The 14,667-nt window shown below is 34.7% G+C and overlaps 1 protein-coding gene across 1 annotated transcript in view; it reads right to left on the bottom strand.

The window, feature by feature from the left end:
• The window catches only part of EML5 (EMAP like 5), a 182,298-nt gene that overhangs the window by 150,860 nt on the left and 16,771 nt on the right, over positions 1–14,667 (bottom strand). Inside the window, exons 2-5 of the mRNA XM_027844842.1 lie at positions 10,999–11,158; positions 4,547–4,645; positions 3,084–3,152; positions 834–1,019 (exon numbers count right to left, since the gene is read on the bottom strand). Coding sequence (XP_027700643.1) covers positions 834–1,019; positions 3,084–3,152; positions 4,547–4,645; positions 10,999–11,158 — 514 coding nt within the window. The remainder of the gene's footprint in view (positions 1–833; positions 1,020–3,083; positions 3,153–4,546; positions 4,646–10,998; positions 11,159–14,667) is intronic.

The following is a 14,667-nucleotide window of genomic DNA, read 5'->3' as shown; positions in this document are numbered from 1 at the left end:
GACTTAATATAAGCAAAAATAAAGTACAAATTATTTGATTTAAAGATGAATATAGAAATTATTATCACTAATAGAGTTTTAAAATTTTCTTGGGCTGATGTCTACTTTGATCAGATGTATTAATGAACAAAATATTAATAAGAGAAAAGAATGAAAATTGTGAAGGTAGATATATTAAAAACTGAAGGAAGGATAAACATTTTTTCAATCTGCAAGGCTACATTAATACTAACCTAAGATACTCTCTGACTTCACTTGAAACATACAAGCACTCTGAGAACATACAAGGCTCCAAGAACAAGACTACTATTCTCTTCCTTTCTCCTAGCCAAAAGGAAATTATAGTAAGCAAGGCTGAGAACACTTTTAGATCAGTGTATATTTAAATGATGTAAAGGTAAGATGCAAATTTACAAAATCAGTGTAGAAAAGGTCTGATAGTAGCACTAATACCCAATAGTATGTAAAGACATGCTGAAAGAAATGTCCGTTCGAACATGGTAGTATTGTAATATACTAGAAAAAGCTTATTCAACAAAGCTTACATTGAAGGGTAGCAAGGAAGAGGATGTCCAAACCTGTGATTTCCTCAGTATTAAGGAACTCCCAGTGTAGAAAATCTCTCATCAATGTAGATCAGCAATTTTTCTGCAACTTAGACCTTAGAGTTTTGCAGGGAGCACTGAGAGGCAACGTAAATTGTCATAGTTATACATTTAGTATGTGTCAGAGGCAGGACCTGAATTTAAGTCTTCCTGACTCCAAAGCTACCCATTCTATTCACTAGATTAGTCTGCCTACCAAACTGTAGGTTATAGTAAAAATATACTTACCGTGTGCGCTCCCTGTATTGTACGTATAAGATTGACTCCTTTCCATACATAGACATCCCCACTGAGTGCACCAGAATATGTTAATTCATCTCTGGCACAGGCAAGGCACAATATTGTCTGAAGATCACCAGCCTTACCAAAGACACCTCGCTTTGGAGTCAAAGAGTTTCCACACAAACTCCAGAACTATAAAAATATATAATAAATGCAAATTAGAAAATAATTTTTAAAAATTATATTTTGCATACATTTAGATATGGTTTATGAAGTATGCATATGATGGGAGATTTGTTTAAAGGATTAGAAGACACAAGATTAAAAAATTCTCTAATGCTATTGCAATATTGGATTAACAGTTAATGTCATAGTCTGTGTTCAGCACTCACTAAAATTGTTTGGGTCTCATTTTCTTCATCTGTAAAACCAGGGCATTAGACTTCATGATTACTTTAAAGTTCTTTCCAGTTCCAACTTTTTATAGGGATAAGGACAAGACCTATGATTTCATTGGTACAGGGAACTCCCAGGCAAGGAGTTCCTGCAGGTGGATCCTATGTCTGCAATTTATAGCCTAAGAAAGTTGCCTAAACACAGTGCTTCTTAAACTTTTCCCACTCGGGACCCTTTCAGCACAGAGAAGTTAAGAGACTACCCAAAGTCACACAACCAGCATGTGTCGGAAGTAGAATGTAAATCCAGTCCTCCCTGGTTCCAAGGCCAAGTCTCTATCCACTATTCCATGCCACCCCTGGTTTTTAAGATTTGATGATATTTATAAAGATCCTTATAACTTTCTTATTTATAACTTTTCTTATTTATACATTATATACCTAGTATAGAACCTATACTAAACTTTCCAATAGAAAAGGTAAAGGTATAGGTTAGCTATCTGCATGAGGAAAAACAACAACAAAAAGAACATCGGACAGAACATATGATTGGTTCATCTAATCTAGAACTCTGTCTTAGTGACACGAAGGTTTTGCCCTAGACCCAGCCTTCTGGTTGAGCAGACCATTATCCTCAATTATAGTCTTCCTCTAAATTTTAAAATTCCTTTCCCCTGAAATCTTTAAAAACTTCTTAGAAATAATCTATGTAGCCCCTTTGGAAGCCAGGGAAACGATCTGTAACCCTGATTTCTAAAAATAATACAAATTTAGTAAATTTAGTAAATATTAGTAAATAGTGCACACATAGGAAAACAGGAAAGAATGGAAAAGGTTTGATAGGATAGATATAATTTTTAAATATTAATTCTCACTGAAAAGGTTAATATAAAATAACCACATTCAAATTGTGGAGAAATTAAATTATTCAGTGGGCGTGTACAACATCTTAACAAGAACTAGAAACTTTAATATGCTTTACTGATACTTTATACAAGTAATCTTTTTTTCTCCTTTAAACCCTTTCTTCTAGGATTCTTATCTATTCAAGTAACAAATTACTGCTTCATTGCATTAAGATTTTATTTGGTTCCTAATTATCAAAACTTGTATTAATTACCTTCTTCTAAGTCTCCTTTATGGAAATGAATTTCTCTGATGTGCTGGTCACTAAGAAAAACTACTATGTTTCATATTCTTTTCCTGGAGAAAGAGGATACAAACCTATTCCTAGTACAAATAAAATATTCTCTTTAATAATAAGCTTAATAATAAACAATAAGTTTATAAACTAGGAGTTGAGCTTTTGGCCCTATGTGAAATATACAGAATATTAATATCATGAATGATATTTATGAATGTACACTGAGGCTCAGAGAAGATAAGCAAGTGATCCAAGGTCAAAGAACTGGTAGTGGCTTATGTGATTTGAGGCCAAGATTTCACTCAAAATCTATGGTTCTTTTTTTTTTTTTTTAATAATAACTAAATACAGCAGAGGTCAATGTTCTTGAAGGGGAACCACAAAGGAATCTTATATAAGAAAGATAAGGCTAGATACTGGAGTGGAACCCTGCACGTAGGCCTCTGAGTCTCATTGGAAATTAAGTTACATGGCAGCTTTACCATTTAGCTGGAGAAAGTTACCTATAATTTTGACTTTAAGTTTCTTATAAACACTGGAACAACCACTGAGAAGGGCTTTAAAATATGAAATGCAAATGTAAAATTCTAAAAATAAAAGTGAGGACTTTCCTATTTCAAATGGCTATAAAACTTTAAGCAGCAGTATGAAATTCAATTTTGGGGAAAAAACAAAACATTGATGTGATTGAATGGAAAAAAAGACACTTTTGAGTACCTTAATATGTTTTACACCACAACTGACAAGTTTATTTGGTTGATACAAGTCCCAAGAAATATCAAATATCTGTAAATAAACAAGAATTACAGTTAATTTTTTAATAACATTTTTAGCCTCATATTAAATATGATCGAAAGCCAAAACCCCACCTGTCTTAATATTATGCTGCCCATTAAAAACATATGATTCCACCTTCAAAATTTGAAGTTACTGTGATATGTACAAATGACCTATTACAGACCTGTGATTCTATTGACACAGAAGAGTAAACTCCCTCTACTAAAGGAGGTTGGTATCTTATCTGCAACTTCCAGTCTTAGAGAAGTGCCTAGAGCACTCAGAGGTTAACTTACCCAGGGGTCCCACAGTTATTATGTATCAGAAGAACAACTTGAACCCATGTCTTCTTGACTTTGATGTCAGCTCTTTATCCACAACATTACTCTGCCTTTCCTCTTATTACACATTATTCATATAAATTTTATCAAAGGACATAAAGAAATGAATTTTTGCAACATATATGCCTCATGTCTTCCTAAAACCCATAAATCTCTAAATAATGTATCCATTAAAGAAAAATATTTTAAACAAAACAAGTACCAGATAGAAAATACACAGTGCTAGAGAGAAATAGCTTTCTTGGAAAATAAAGTGACTGCCCCAGGATTCAAGTTACATATCAGCGATGGACCTTGAACTCAGGTATTCCTGACTCTGAAACCAGAGTCTCTATCTACTGTACTACACTGCCTTGCATAATTATGCAATATTCACTTACATATATATCAGAGAGTTTTAAAAAAAATATTAATAAAACCTCTGAATAATATTTTCAAGACTCAATGAATGATCCAGTGAAACCATTAATAGGGTAAAATTTAATATCACTAAATTCTAGTACAATAAGAAAATTAAACATATTTGCAGGTTATTATAGTTTTCAATCCATATTTAATTATGAAGAAAAATTTGCATAGCATTTAACAAAGACAGAACCTTTAAAATGATTTATGTGGTCAGTTTCATACTACTTGAGATCCCAAGGATATGCACTGTATTATTTGACAAAGCTTCAGAGCAGAAAAATTGAGGTAGCTATGTAAAAAAAAATTCTAATATATGTTTAAAATTTTCATGAGCAATATGCTTTTCCTCTAAAATTGCAAAAATATATCCATTTTGAGGTGTACTAAATTCACTCCATTAATCTCTCTGGTGTCAATGACCACAGACACATTCTTAGTCTACTGAAATCAATCAATATAAAGTTTTTCCCCAAAAGACCTTACACTTACCTAGCCCCAATCAGAGAAATACATCTCTTTTCCAAAACTGTTTTTTTTCTGCACTTGCTCTAAAAATTGGAGTTCAAATTAAGAGTTCCTATTCATGACAATAATGGAACAAAGAATAAAACTCAAAGCCCTACCACACCAGGAATTCAAATGGAGAATACTTACTCTGTCTGTATGCCCAGGAGCCATAGATAACATTTTTCCTTTTTTCCAATCCCAAACACATATTGCATTTTTTGAATCCAGTCCAACAGATACCAAGCGCTTTTTCAGTGAGTTAAACAGAAAAATGAATAAATCAAGTAACAGAAATATGTATATCACAAGCATTTTACATATGATTTTTTTGGCCCAAAGAAATCTACTTTGAGCCTAAATGAACTGGATGGATATTATAGTACCTACTACTAATATTTATATAATATTTATTATGTGGTAGGCATTGTGCTTTACAATCATCTCATTTGATCCTTACAACAACCCTTGCTGGTAGGTATTATTATCCCCATTTTTCAGGTAAGGAAACTAAAGCAAACAGAGTTTAAGTGACTTGCCTAAAGTCGCAGAGCTACTAAATGTTGGAGACCACATCCGATTCAGATATTCCTCACTCTAAACCCATATGCTCTACTATGCCACCTAGCTTCCTCAACTACATTTTTCAAACCAACAGTAAAATAGGTTCATAGATATTTTAGAAAATAGTCTTTATTTGATATTGTTAAATGATATCATTTGAGAAAAATGAATTAGTACATAGAGTAGTTTTTACAATTACTAATAACTAACAATAGCAATATTAACACAATAATGAAAACACACATATTTGGGGAAAGTTTCAATGTTGCCAACTCTCAATCATCTATGTACTCATAAAACAAAAAAAAATAATTCTAAATGGAGGGTTTTTTTGAGAGGCAAATAGGGGTTGAGTGAGTTGCCCAGGATCACACAGCTAGGAGGCCAGATTTGGACTCAGATCCTCCTGACTCCAGGGCCAGTTCCTCTATCCACTGTGCCACCGAGTTGCCCCCTAAATGGATTTTAAAATTTTCTTTTTTAGCCATTTGTTTCAACTTTCTTTCCTACTAACCCTAAGAGAAAGATGCTAACAAATAAATAACAAGTCATTACATTTAAAATCCATAACTCTTTATACTCTTGCAGTCTAGTAAACAAAGAGTAAAATGGGAAAAAAATGCTGCTTCTTTCTTACTAACAATCCCTGTGAATTTCCAGTCCAAATCTTCACTACCTTCCTCAAATCCCTCCCTAAAATATGGTGTTTCTCCCACTAGAATGAGTTCATGAAGGCAAGGACTTTTATATGTCCAGCAACCCTCACATAATAATCTTTTTCATTCATCTTCTACAGAAGAAATAGCAGTAAAAGATAATTCAAAACTACCAAGCTTATTATAATAAAATCTAAAATTTAAATTTTCTGTGTATTTCGTACAATTCACATTTCTAAAACATCACCCTTCAAGTCTGTAGACTAGAACAACTGTTGGAATATGTTTTCCTAAACAACCCTTATTATAAATAGATTATAGAATTTCACTCATTCATTATTTATTGAAATTCAGTAACTAAATTATTTCTTTTTAAAATGTAGATACCAAATCCTGATAACTCAATTCAAAACAGATTGTTTTGGCCAAAAATTTTGGTATAGGTGTCTATAGAACCTAAATTGAATAAATATGAACTCTTCACCATCTCAAATGAAAAACTGACCTTTTCTTGGTATTTGGTATATATATTGTTGTCTAAGACTAGGGTTAGGCCCCATGTTCTGCTAGAATTACACAGCTTTGTCTCCTCTTAAGAGCCAGGTTGCCTGGATGCCAGGTTGGGCACATACTGCTTGATACTACTCTGCCCCCTCCTCCTGTTACAGATGGGGATGAGGCCACCGGGTTGCTTCTCACTGCACTGGGTGCTCATCTCCTGCCTCAAAAGTCAATGAGTTTAATGGATTACCCTGCACACTAACTCCATTCTGGCCCTGTCTCCAGCTTTCAAACTGGGCTGTATTATATTTTGACTGCTACCCACCCTAGCTTATCCTTGCTCTGCTCTTCTGTAGGATTCTGGTAGGTGGTCTTTTTGTACACACCCAGAACTGATGGAGATTACAGATAATTCTCATTGGTTTTCTTTATCATTGTTTCTTCTACTGCATTTCTAGAGTTTCACAGGGGAGGGGGAGAACTAGGCTCCATTAGGTCCTACCATGCCATCATTTTCCCAGTCTTTCAACCTCATTTAAAAATAGCTTAAAAAAAAAACCACACAGCTAAATTTTCAACTTCATACTATGGGACCAAGAGCAAATTCTGAATGTAAAAGAAAGGTCAGACTAAATGACCTCAAGCTATGTGAATTCTAACCCTGGCTTACTTTGACTTGCTGACCCTGGAGAAGTCAAAAAGTAAACTTCTCTATGCTTCAGTTTCATTGCTAATTTCATCTTACATAGAAATTAACCTTCTTCGCAAATATAGGCCCTTACAATTTCGAATCATAGGCTCTGATAGAAAGAACCTTATAGATCATATAGTCTGATCCTCTAGCTTTACTGATAAGGAAACTAAGATACAGAGATAAGAAGTGTTTTGCCAAAACATTCCTAAATGGAATGGGCTCTGGGAATTCTGATAAGTTCTCATCCATGGATCCTCCAAACAGATCCGGAAAATGCACCAGTCCAAATCCTGATGGGGAAATCTAGAAAAAGTCACAATGAAGCTTTTGTTTTGTGCAGGTTGGCATAAGGAAACAGACAGAAAGGTCTGTGGACCGCCAAGACAAAAGCACACCACACCAGTGTCCAGGGAGATACTGTACATCAGTCATAGAAAAAATGCCAGGCCTCTTTTGAGGTGGTAAAAAATGTAAATCTAGGGAGTGCCCATTATTTGGGGTATAGACAAACAAGTAACAGTATAGACAAACAAGTAACAGTATATACATATATACACACACACACACACACACACACATATAGAACACTACTGTTTTACAAGAACTGACAAAGGGGATGACTTCAGAGAAATCTTGGAAATTTTATATGATTTCATGCCCAGTGAAGTGAAGAGAATAATTTTATTCAATGACAACAAGATGGTAAAGTCAAACAACTTTGAAAGAATTAGGAACTATGATTAGTGTAATGACCAACCACAATTCCTGAAGATTGCTGATGAAACATGCTATCCACCTCCAATAGAGCAGTAGACTCAAAATGAGACAAATATATTTTTTGGACATGGCCAATGTAGAAATTTGTTTTGCACACTATATGTGTTTCTGATGTGTTTTTCTTTATTTCACAAGGTGGAGGGGGGTGGCAGTTTATGGTGAAAGATTTTTGCTGATTGAAAAAAATGTGTATATACATATATACAAACAAAATTAAACACAGTTAATAGTTAAACAAAATTCACATAGTTAGTAAGATACAGTGTTTGTATTTCAATTTATGTTTTCCAACTTTTTGGGGGATAGAGTAGAGTAATTCACTGCTCCCTTTGGGTACAGTCACATTTCTACCACATGCTTACTAGGGGTTTAGAGAAACTAGACCTCCACAAAATCATAGAATTGCCTGTTGCAAGGGACCTCAGCGATTAAGTAGTCCAGAGGTCCTTGACCTTTTTTGTGCCTTCAACCCCTTTGTGATTCTGATAAAGTCTATGGACCATGTTTCAGAATAATTTTTAAATCATAAAATAAATAGGATCAGAAAAGAAATCAATTGTATTGAAATGCAATTAACCAAATAATGAAAAGACAACTTCATAGACCCCAGATTGAGAATTCTGACCTTGTTCAACCTCCTAAAATTACAGAGGAGGAAACTGAAGTCCAGGGAAGGGAAGTAACTTGCTAAAAATTACACAACTAGTAAAAGATAAAAATAAGATTTGAATCCAAGTCTTCTCATCCCAAAAGCATGCTCTTTCAACAGCTATGTGTCTTCTTACCACATAAGGCACACCAATAGTTTCTTTAGAGGCACTAAAACTAAATTTCATTTAGTTACACTGACGTCTTAAAGCTTATGACAGAGAACTTTGTTGGAAGGTGTGGATGTTGGGAAGCAGAAGTCACCCAACTTTCATAAACTATGCATTATGACCCTCATTCTGAGGGTGAACCTTATATAAACACCATCCCAGCATGTCCTGGAGTAGACAAGTGCCATGTGGTTGAATTCAGATGGAGGGCAAGCTAGAAAATATCAAGAGAAGACTGTAATCGTAGCATTCATGGAACCTAAATGAGAACACCTGAGTCACACAGGCATCCATACTGGTATCTTCCATTTGTACAGCATGTCATATTTTCCATAATGCTTTTAGAAATTCCCAAGACAGACAAGGTGGGAATTATTATGTTTTTATGAAGAAAGAGGAAAATGAGACCCATAGATGGGAAAAGGATTTACCCCAAGTCCATTCAGAGTCAAGGCAAAGCTGAGGAAAGCATCCATTACTTTGGTGGGTACAGAACTAGGGTTGAGAGTAGCAAGGGTATGTGTGAACCTGGTTCTCCATATTGGCTCTATACCCAGTTTAGGTTCATAGGACTAGTGGTAGAAAGGACCAAAGAGATAACCTAGTTCAACCTCCTCAAGGAAAATTTAACAAGTCTTTCTAGTTCTCTCCATATAAGATTTTCAAGACTGCAAAAACTAAATGTCTGAATTGTGACGTTTTAATGTAATGGAACATGGAATAATAAATGATGAATAAAAGGAGTTTGAAGAAACATGAGAATATTTGTATGAACTCAAGAATGAAATAAACAGAAAATTAAATAGTAACTACACATAACGTAAAGACAGGACTCATTGGAAAAGACCATGATATTGAGAAAGACTGAAGGGAAAAGAGGATGGCAGAGAATGAGATGGACAGATAGTATCATGAAAACAATGAACGTGAGCCTGGACAGACTTTGAGAGATAAAGGACCACAAAAGGGCTTGTCATGCTATGGTCCACTGGGTCACAAAGAGTAGGACATGACTGAACAACTTAGCAACAACACATGATTACAATACTATAAATGAAAAGATTACTAAAAGAAAGTCAAACTCTTAGTACTTGAAAACCAATAATGGTCCTAAAACAACTGGAATACATCTCTTCTCAGCAGGAGTCAAGGTACTACAAGAAAAGAAGTTACACATGTTATCAGATAGGACACACTGCCATTTCTGCTTAATTCATTTTCTTTTTATAAATAAGTATTAAATTAGGGGTAAGGTGATATATCTAAAAATGATGTTGCCATAAAAATGAAAAGCATCAATAAAACTTATTGTAAAAATTTTTTGCAGGTATAACTTGTTACTACTATGATGCATCTGAACAGTAAGATAACATCTTCCCTTTAAAATGGAAACCCAGGAAGCTTTATAAGAAATAAGGAAACAGAGTTACTACTATACTATGACTCCAAAAAGTACTTACTGGGAATCTTAACCTAGGACACCATTCAGTCAAAATTACAACTCTTAAAAAAATTTTCTAGGAAACATACTGGAAAATCATATTGGGTCTCTAAAAGTAAAAAACAGAAAGACTCCTTATAACAAAATAATTATGATCTTCAATCAGCTAGTCAAAGAGGACCTTCTTCAATATTTTACACAAAAACAACCTACCGGATTTCTGTTAGTTTGGTGTTTTTGAAGAAATGTCATGTATGGGAATCTATTTTTGGAATATTTAGTACTACATGGATAATTTTAAAGCAGGAATAATAAATCACTAAAAAGCAAATTAAGAAGTTTAAGATGATTTTAAGAGTAAGGTTTATTATTAGTATGTACTTTTAAAATAATATTTGCAACACAGCCATAGCTAGAAAAATGAATGTTTGTCAACAATCAATTATCTTTTAAAATCTGAGAAACTAAAACAATTCACTTAAATAAACACGTATTAAGTATCTACAATGTGCCAGGCACTGTGCTAAAACTCTGCCAAAATTTTTTGTTGTTCTTGGTTCTTTGCTGATGGAATGTAACTAACATTTTAGGGGCAGACATTTAATCAGTGGTGATTTTACTCTTATTTTAGTAAATTTGCATATTAAATCACACAGCTTTCTCATTCTGAGACATATATCTATACAGAAGTAACAGAAAAAAAGCTCATCTTAAAGTATTCATCCCACATTTCTCATGAAAAAAATCTAATCTCAACTGCCTTTTGAAATACTAAAAAACTAAAATCAGGATAGTTCAACTTATGAAAAACTAATTCTAAGACTTTTTCCCATTTGCTCTACATCTACCATATGTTATTTGGCAATCGTTATCCATTACATTTTTAATTGCTAATGACCAGGCAATATTCTACCAGTGCATAATCAGTATGACTTTCAAGGTAAATTGTTTAGCTGGCAAGAACAAACCAGTTTTGTTCAATTAAACAAAAAGTTCTTAGAGATCTAATTACTTGAAATGTTCAACTATTACATTCTAATAAAAGTTTTTCAATTATTTTCTAAGTATTTCTAACATGACAACTAATGACATCTAACATAACAAGTCCTTGTACATATTTTAAAACATTATTTAGAAAAAAGACCACATACTTGCCCATCCAAGTCGAATGATAAGCAAGCTATACCATGTGTATGAATATCCTTAAGCACTGATATAGTCTGCACTGTGTATGAGTCCCACACACAGATATATGGTTCTTTCCCAACTTGTCCGGTTGCTACCAACACTCGTTCAGGATGCAATGCAAGGCTGCCAAAAAAAAGAACACTTTTAAATAATTGCCTGTAGATATTTTACAGTATTTAGTTTGTATAAAATTTTTATTTTAATTTAAAAGAACTTTTATAGAAATGTATTAGTCACAATTTTAATATACTTCTGCTTAAGTATTCACAAGACATCAAGAATTTTACCAGGCTATTCATAATAATTCTCCACTAAAATCCTATTCTGAAACCTAATTGTGGGATGGAAGTAAGCAGATGCTCTTTAAAGTTACGCCAACAAGAGCAAACTCTAGCACATCCCATTAAACTAGAAAGTTTTCAAGTATGAGCTTGGTAATAGACTATACATGTCTGTTATCTAATAACTGATTTTGCTAATTTTGAAATGGCTCATCCAGGTTGGTTGCAGAGTGATAAATTTTTGAAATAATCATTCTCTCTACCAGGTCATAGGATTGCAAGCTGTACTAGTGGAATACCCATCTCAATAAAATTATAAATCCTTGGAAGTATTAAAGCATTCTTTTAGTAATAAATTCAGTGAAATGACGATCTCAAATACTCATCTGGCATTCCGATTATCATCGGTGGGCATATTTCCTCCTACAGATCACAAATCATTCATTCCTGTCCATCCCATGCAACTCTTCTCTATATCGTTCCATAATAAGTTCAATATAAGGAGACCACCCAATGTGCTAAAGACCTTATTCATTTTCTCTTGACATCTTGAGAATAATAGTGGAACATAAGGGCTGTCCATCAGTTATTCTTCATTCTCACATGTCCTGCCAATCTTCTTTTCAATTCATATATTTCTTTCAAAACATCTTTTACTCCAATTCTCCTTCAGTAATTCTTTTTATATAATTTGTTGCAAACTCCTCACACCCTCCACATGTCTCCATTTCCCTGCAAGTAATAATTATTTTCAATAATTTATAGATTATAGTGTCCCTCAACTTGCATTCGTACAACAATGCCAGCGAAATAATGATACTAAAAAATGGCCCTCCCCTCCTCCCAGCGAGGAATTGTGTGGTCATTAAAGAATTATGTGATTTTTCCAATCCTGACATTCTCCCCTTCCTAAGTGGCGGCTAGATGGTACAAGGAACTGGGCTTGGAATCAGGAAGGTGTCATTCAGCTCTCTGTGACCCCATTTGGGGTTTTCTTGGCAAAGTTATGGGAGTGGTTTGCTATTTCCTTCTCCAGTGGGTGAAGACAAATAGAGGTTAAGTAACTTGCCCGGGGTCACACTACTAGTTTCTGAGGTTGGATTTTCACTCAAGTCTCCCTAACTCCAGGCCTAGTACTCTATCCACTGTGATACCTAGTTACCCCTAGGAGTTAGGAAGACCCTAGTTCAAATTCTCAGACACTATTTGCATGACCCTGGACAAGTCACTTAACCTCTGTCTGCCTCAGTTTTCTCAATTGTAAAATGGGGATAATAGCAACTACCTCTCAGATTATTGTGAAGATCAAATGACATAATATTTGTAAAGTGTTTAGAACAGTGCCTGACACACAGCAGATGCCTAATAAATGCTTATTTCCTTCCTTTCTATTCAATTCTGAACCCACTCATTTGTTTGTGATGACCATCCAAGGTAAAGATATACTGGACAGGTAACCCATGAAGTTATTATTGATGCTCTTAAAATGCAAACTCTGGAGAAGGCCTAATTCAGATGTTAGAAGGAATTAGCAAAGCAGCTCTCCTTCCTAATTGATTTATAAGTATTTTCTCTTCTTCCTCACTCCATTTTCTCTTACAGCATCAAATTCCAGCATCTCAAAAGAGTTCTGAATAACAAGAGAAGCTCTCATCTATGCAGACTACTGTAGTTTACAAAGTACTTTCTTCAGAACAACCCTATAAGGTGAATAGAGCAGATGTCATTATACCCATTTTAGGAGGCTAAGAAAATAAGGTGAGAGATAAAGCAATTAACTCAAGTACCACCTACCAACAAATTCAATTTAATTTAGTTAAGTTGTTAAGTTGTACCAACTGGTACAAGGGGAGGCTAGGTGGTGCAGTAGAGTGTACCTGGAATCAAGAAGATTCATCTTCCTGAGTTCAAATCTGACCTTAGACGTTACTAGCTGTGTGACCAAGGGCAAGTCACTTGCCCAAACTTCCAAGTTTTTGCCTTATTTCCCTCATCTGTAAAATGAGATGGAGAAGGAAATAGCAAATCACTTCAGTATCTTTGTCCTGAAAATCCTAAACAGGGTCACGAAGAGTTGAACAACTAAACAACAATACTATATAAGGATCTATCATGAATCTCTGCTGTGACAGACACCTTTGATGGGCACACATTTCTGTGTTCTATACCTCACTTGAATCTAATAACTGGAAGACTGAATGAATCATTTTCATCATTCTATTTTTCAAGGAACCTTACATAATTTTGACATATTCATAAGTGCCACCTTGTTGAAGGAAGACATTAAGATCATGTTTTGCTCAAAGGAGTAAGATTTTTTTAAAGCAGTAAGCACAATGGGATATTGTATTTACTAAATCTGTTAGTCAACTGTGTGACTCTAAAAATGTGTTCTTAAAATTGTATTATTAGCAAAAGCCTGCCTGATCTCTTCTCATAACTTCATCAAGGATGTACTTGATGTGCAAGCTCACACAAAAATTTTCTATATTTGGACAACTAGGTATATGGGTTGATAACTATTTACGTTTTCTTGGTGTCCTTTTAAGGGTAATAAGGTCCAAAACATTTTCTTTATCATGGTATCCTCCTCTCGTTCAGACATGCTGAAAACTAATCCCTCAATGCCCAAAATACAGAGTCCCCTCCAGCACAGACCTCCTCTGTTTATACTTGGTCCAGAGGAGAGTCAAAGTCAAAGATAGTGGAGTCCTCCAGCTACTGATTTCTGTGCATGACACTGTGCTGTCTGCAATATTGCTAAGCCTTCCAAATGACAGGAATAATCATTCAAAGTATGGCCTAACCATGCACAAAGGATGAAGATCTAAAAAGATGAAGAAAACCTATTGTTTAGGCTATGATATGTAGTTGGATGAACAACCCACAAAGCTGGTTCAGTTGTACGTACTGGGTATCTATTATAACCAGAAAATGAACAAGGCTTAGAATTAATAGGAGAAAGACAACAGACTGAATTGTACAGTGCTTTTTATGGGCTTCAACCTTCTCCCTGAAAGACATTTCTTTTTTTAAAAACACCATTAATCTTTCTAAACATACTGCTGCCCTGAGACACTGCTGTCCTACCTAATGACTATCTCTTTCATGCCACTATTTCAACAAAGCCTTAGCAACCACACTTCATGTTTTCCTTTCTTCCCTACTCTCCAGCCTCCTCCTCTGCTGCTTAGTTGTTCACAAGTAGACAGGTCCCCTATTCTCCATTCTGGAACCATAAACATCATGATCAAATCAATTCTGCCATTGTACCTGCCATTCTACTCCCCAAAGACCCACTCAACCAACTCTGTAACTTTTAGGACCAAAGTACCATCCCTGGCCACCACT

Source organism: Vombatus ursinus, unplaced genomic scaffold, assembly GCF_900497805.2.
Source record: "Vombatus ursinus unplaced genomic scaffold, bare-nosed wombat genome assembly UNPS02014945.1, whole genome shotgun sequence".
NCBI classification, from domain to species: Eukaryota; Metazoa; Chordata; class Mammalia; order Diprotodontia; family Vombatidae; genus Vombatus; species Vombatus ursinus.
Note: the sequence above shows the minus strand (reverse complement) of the source record. Positions and strands in the feature narration are given on the sequence as shown.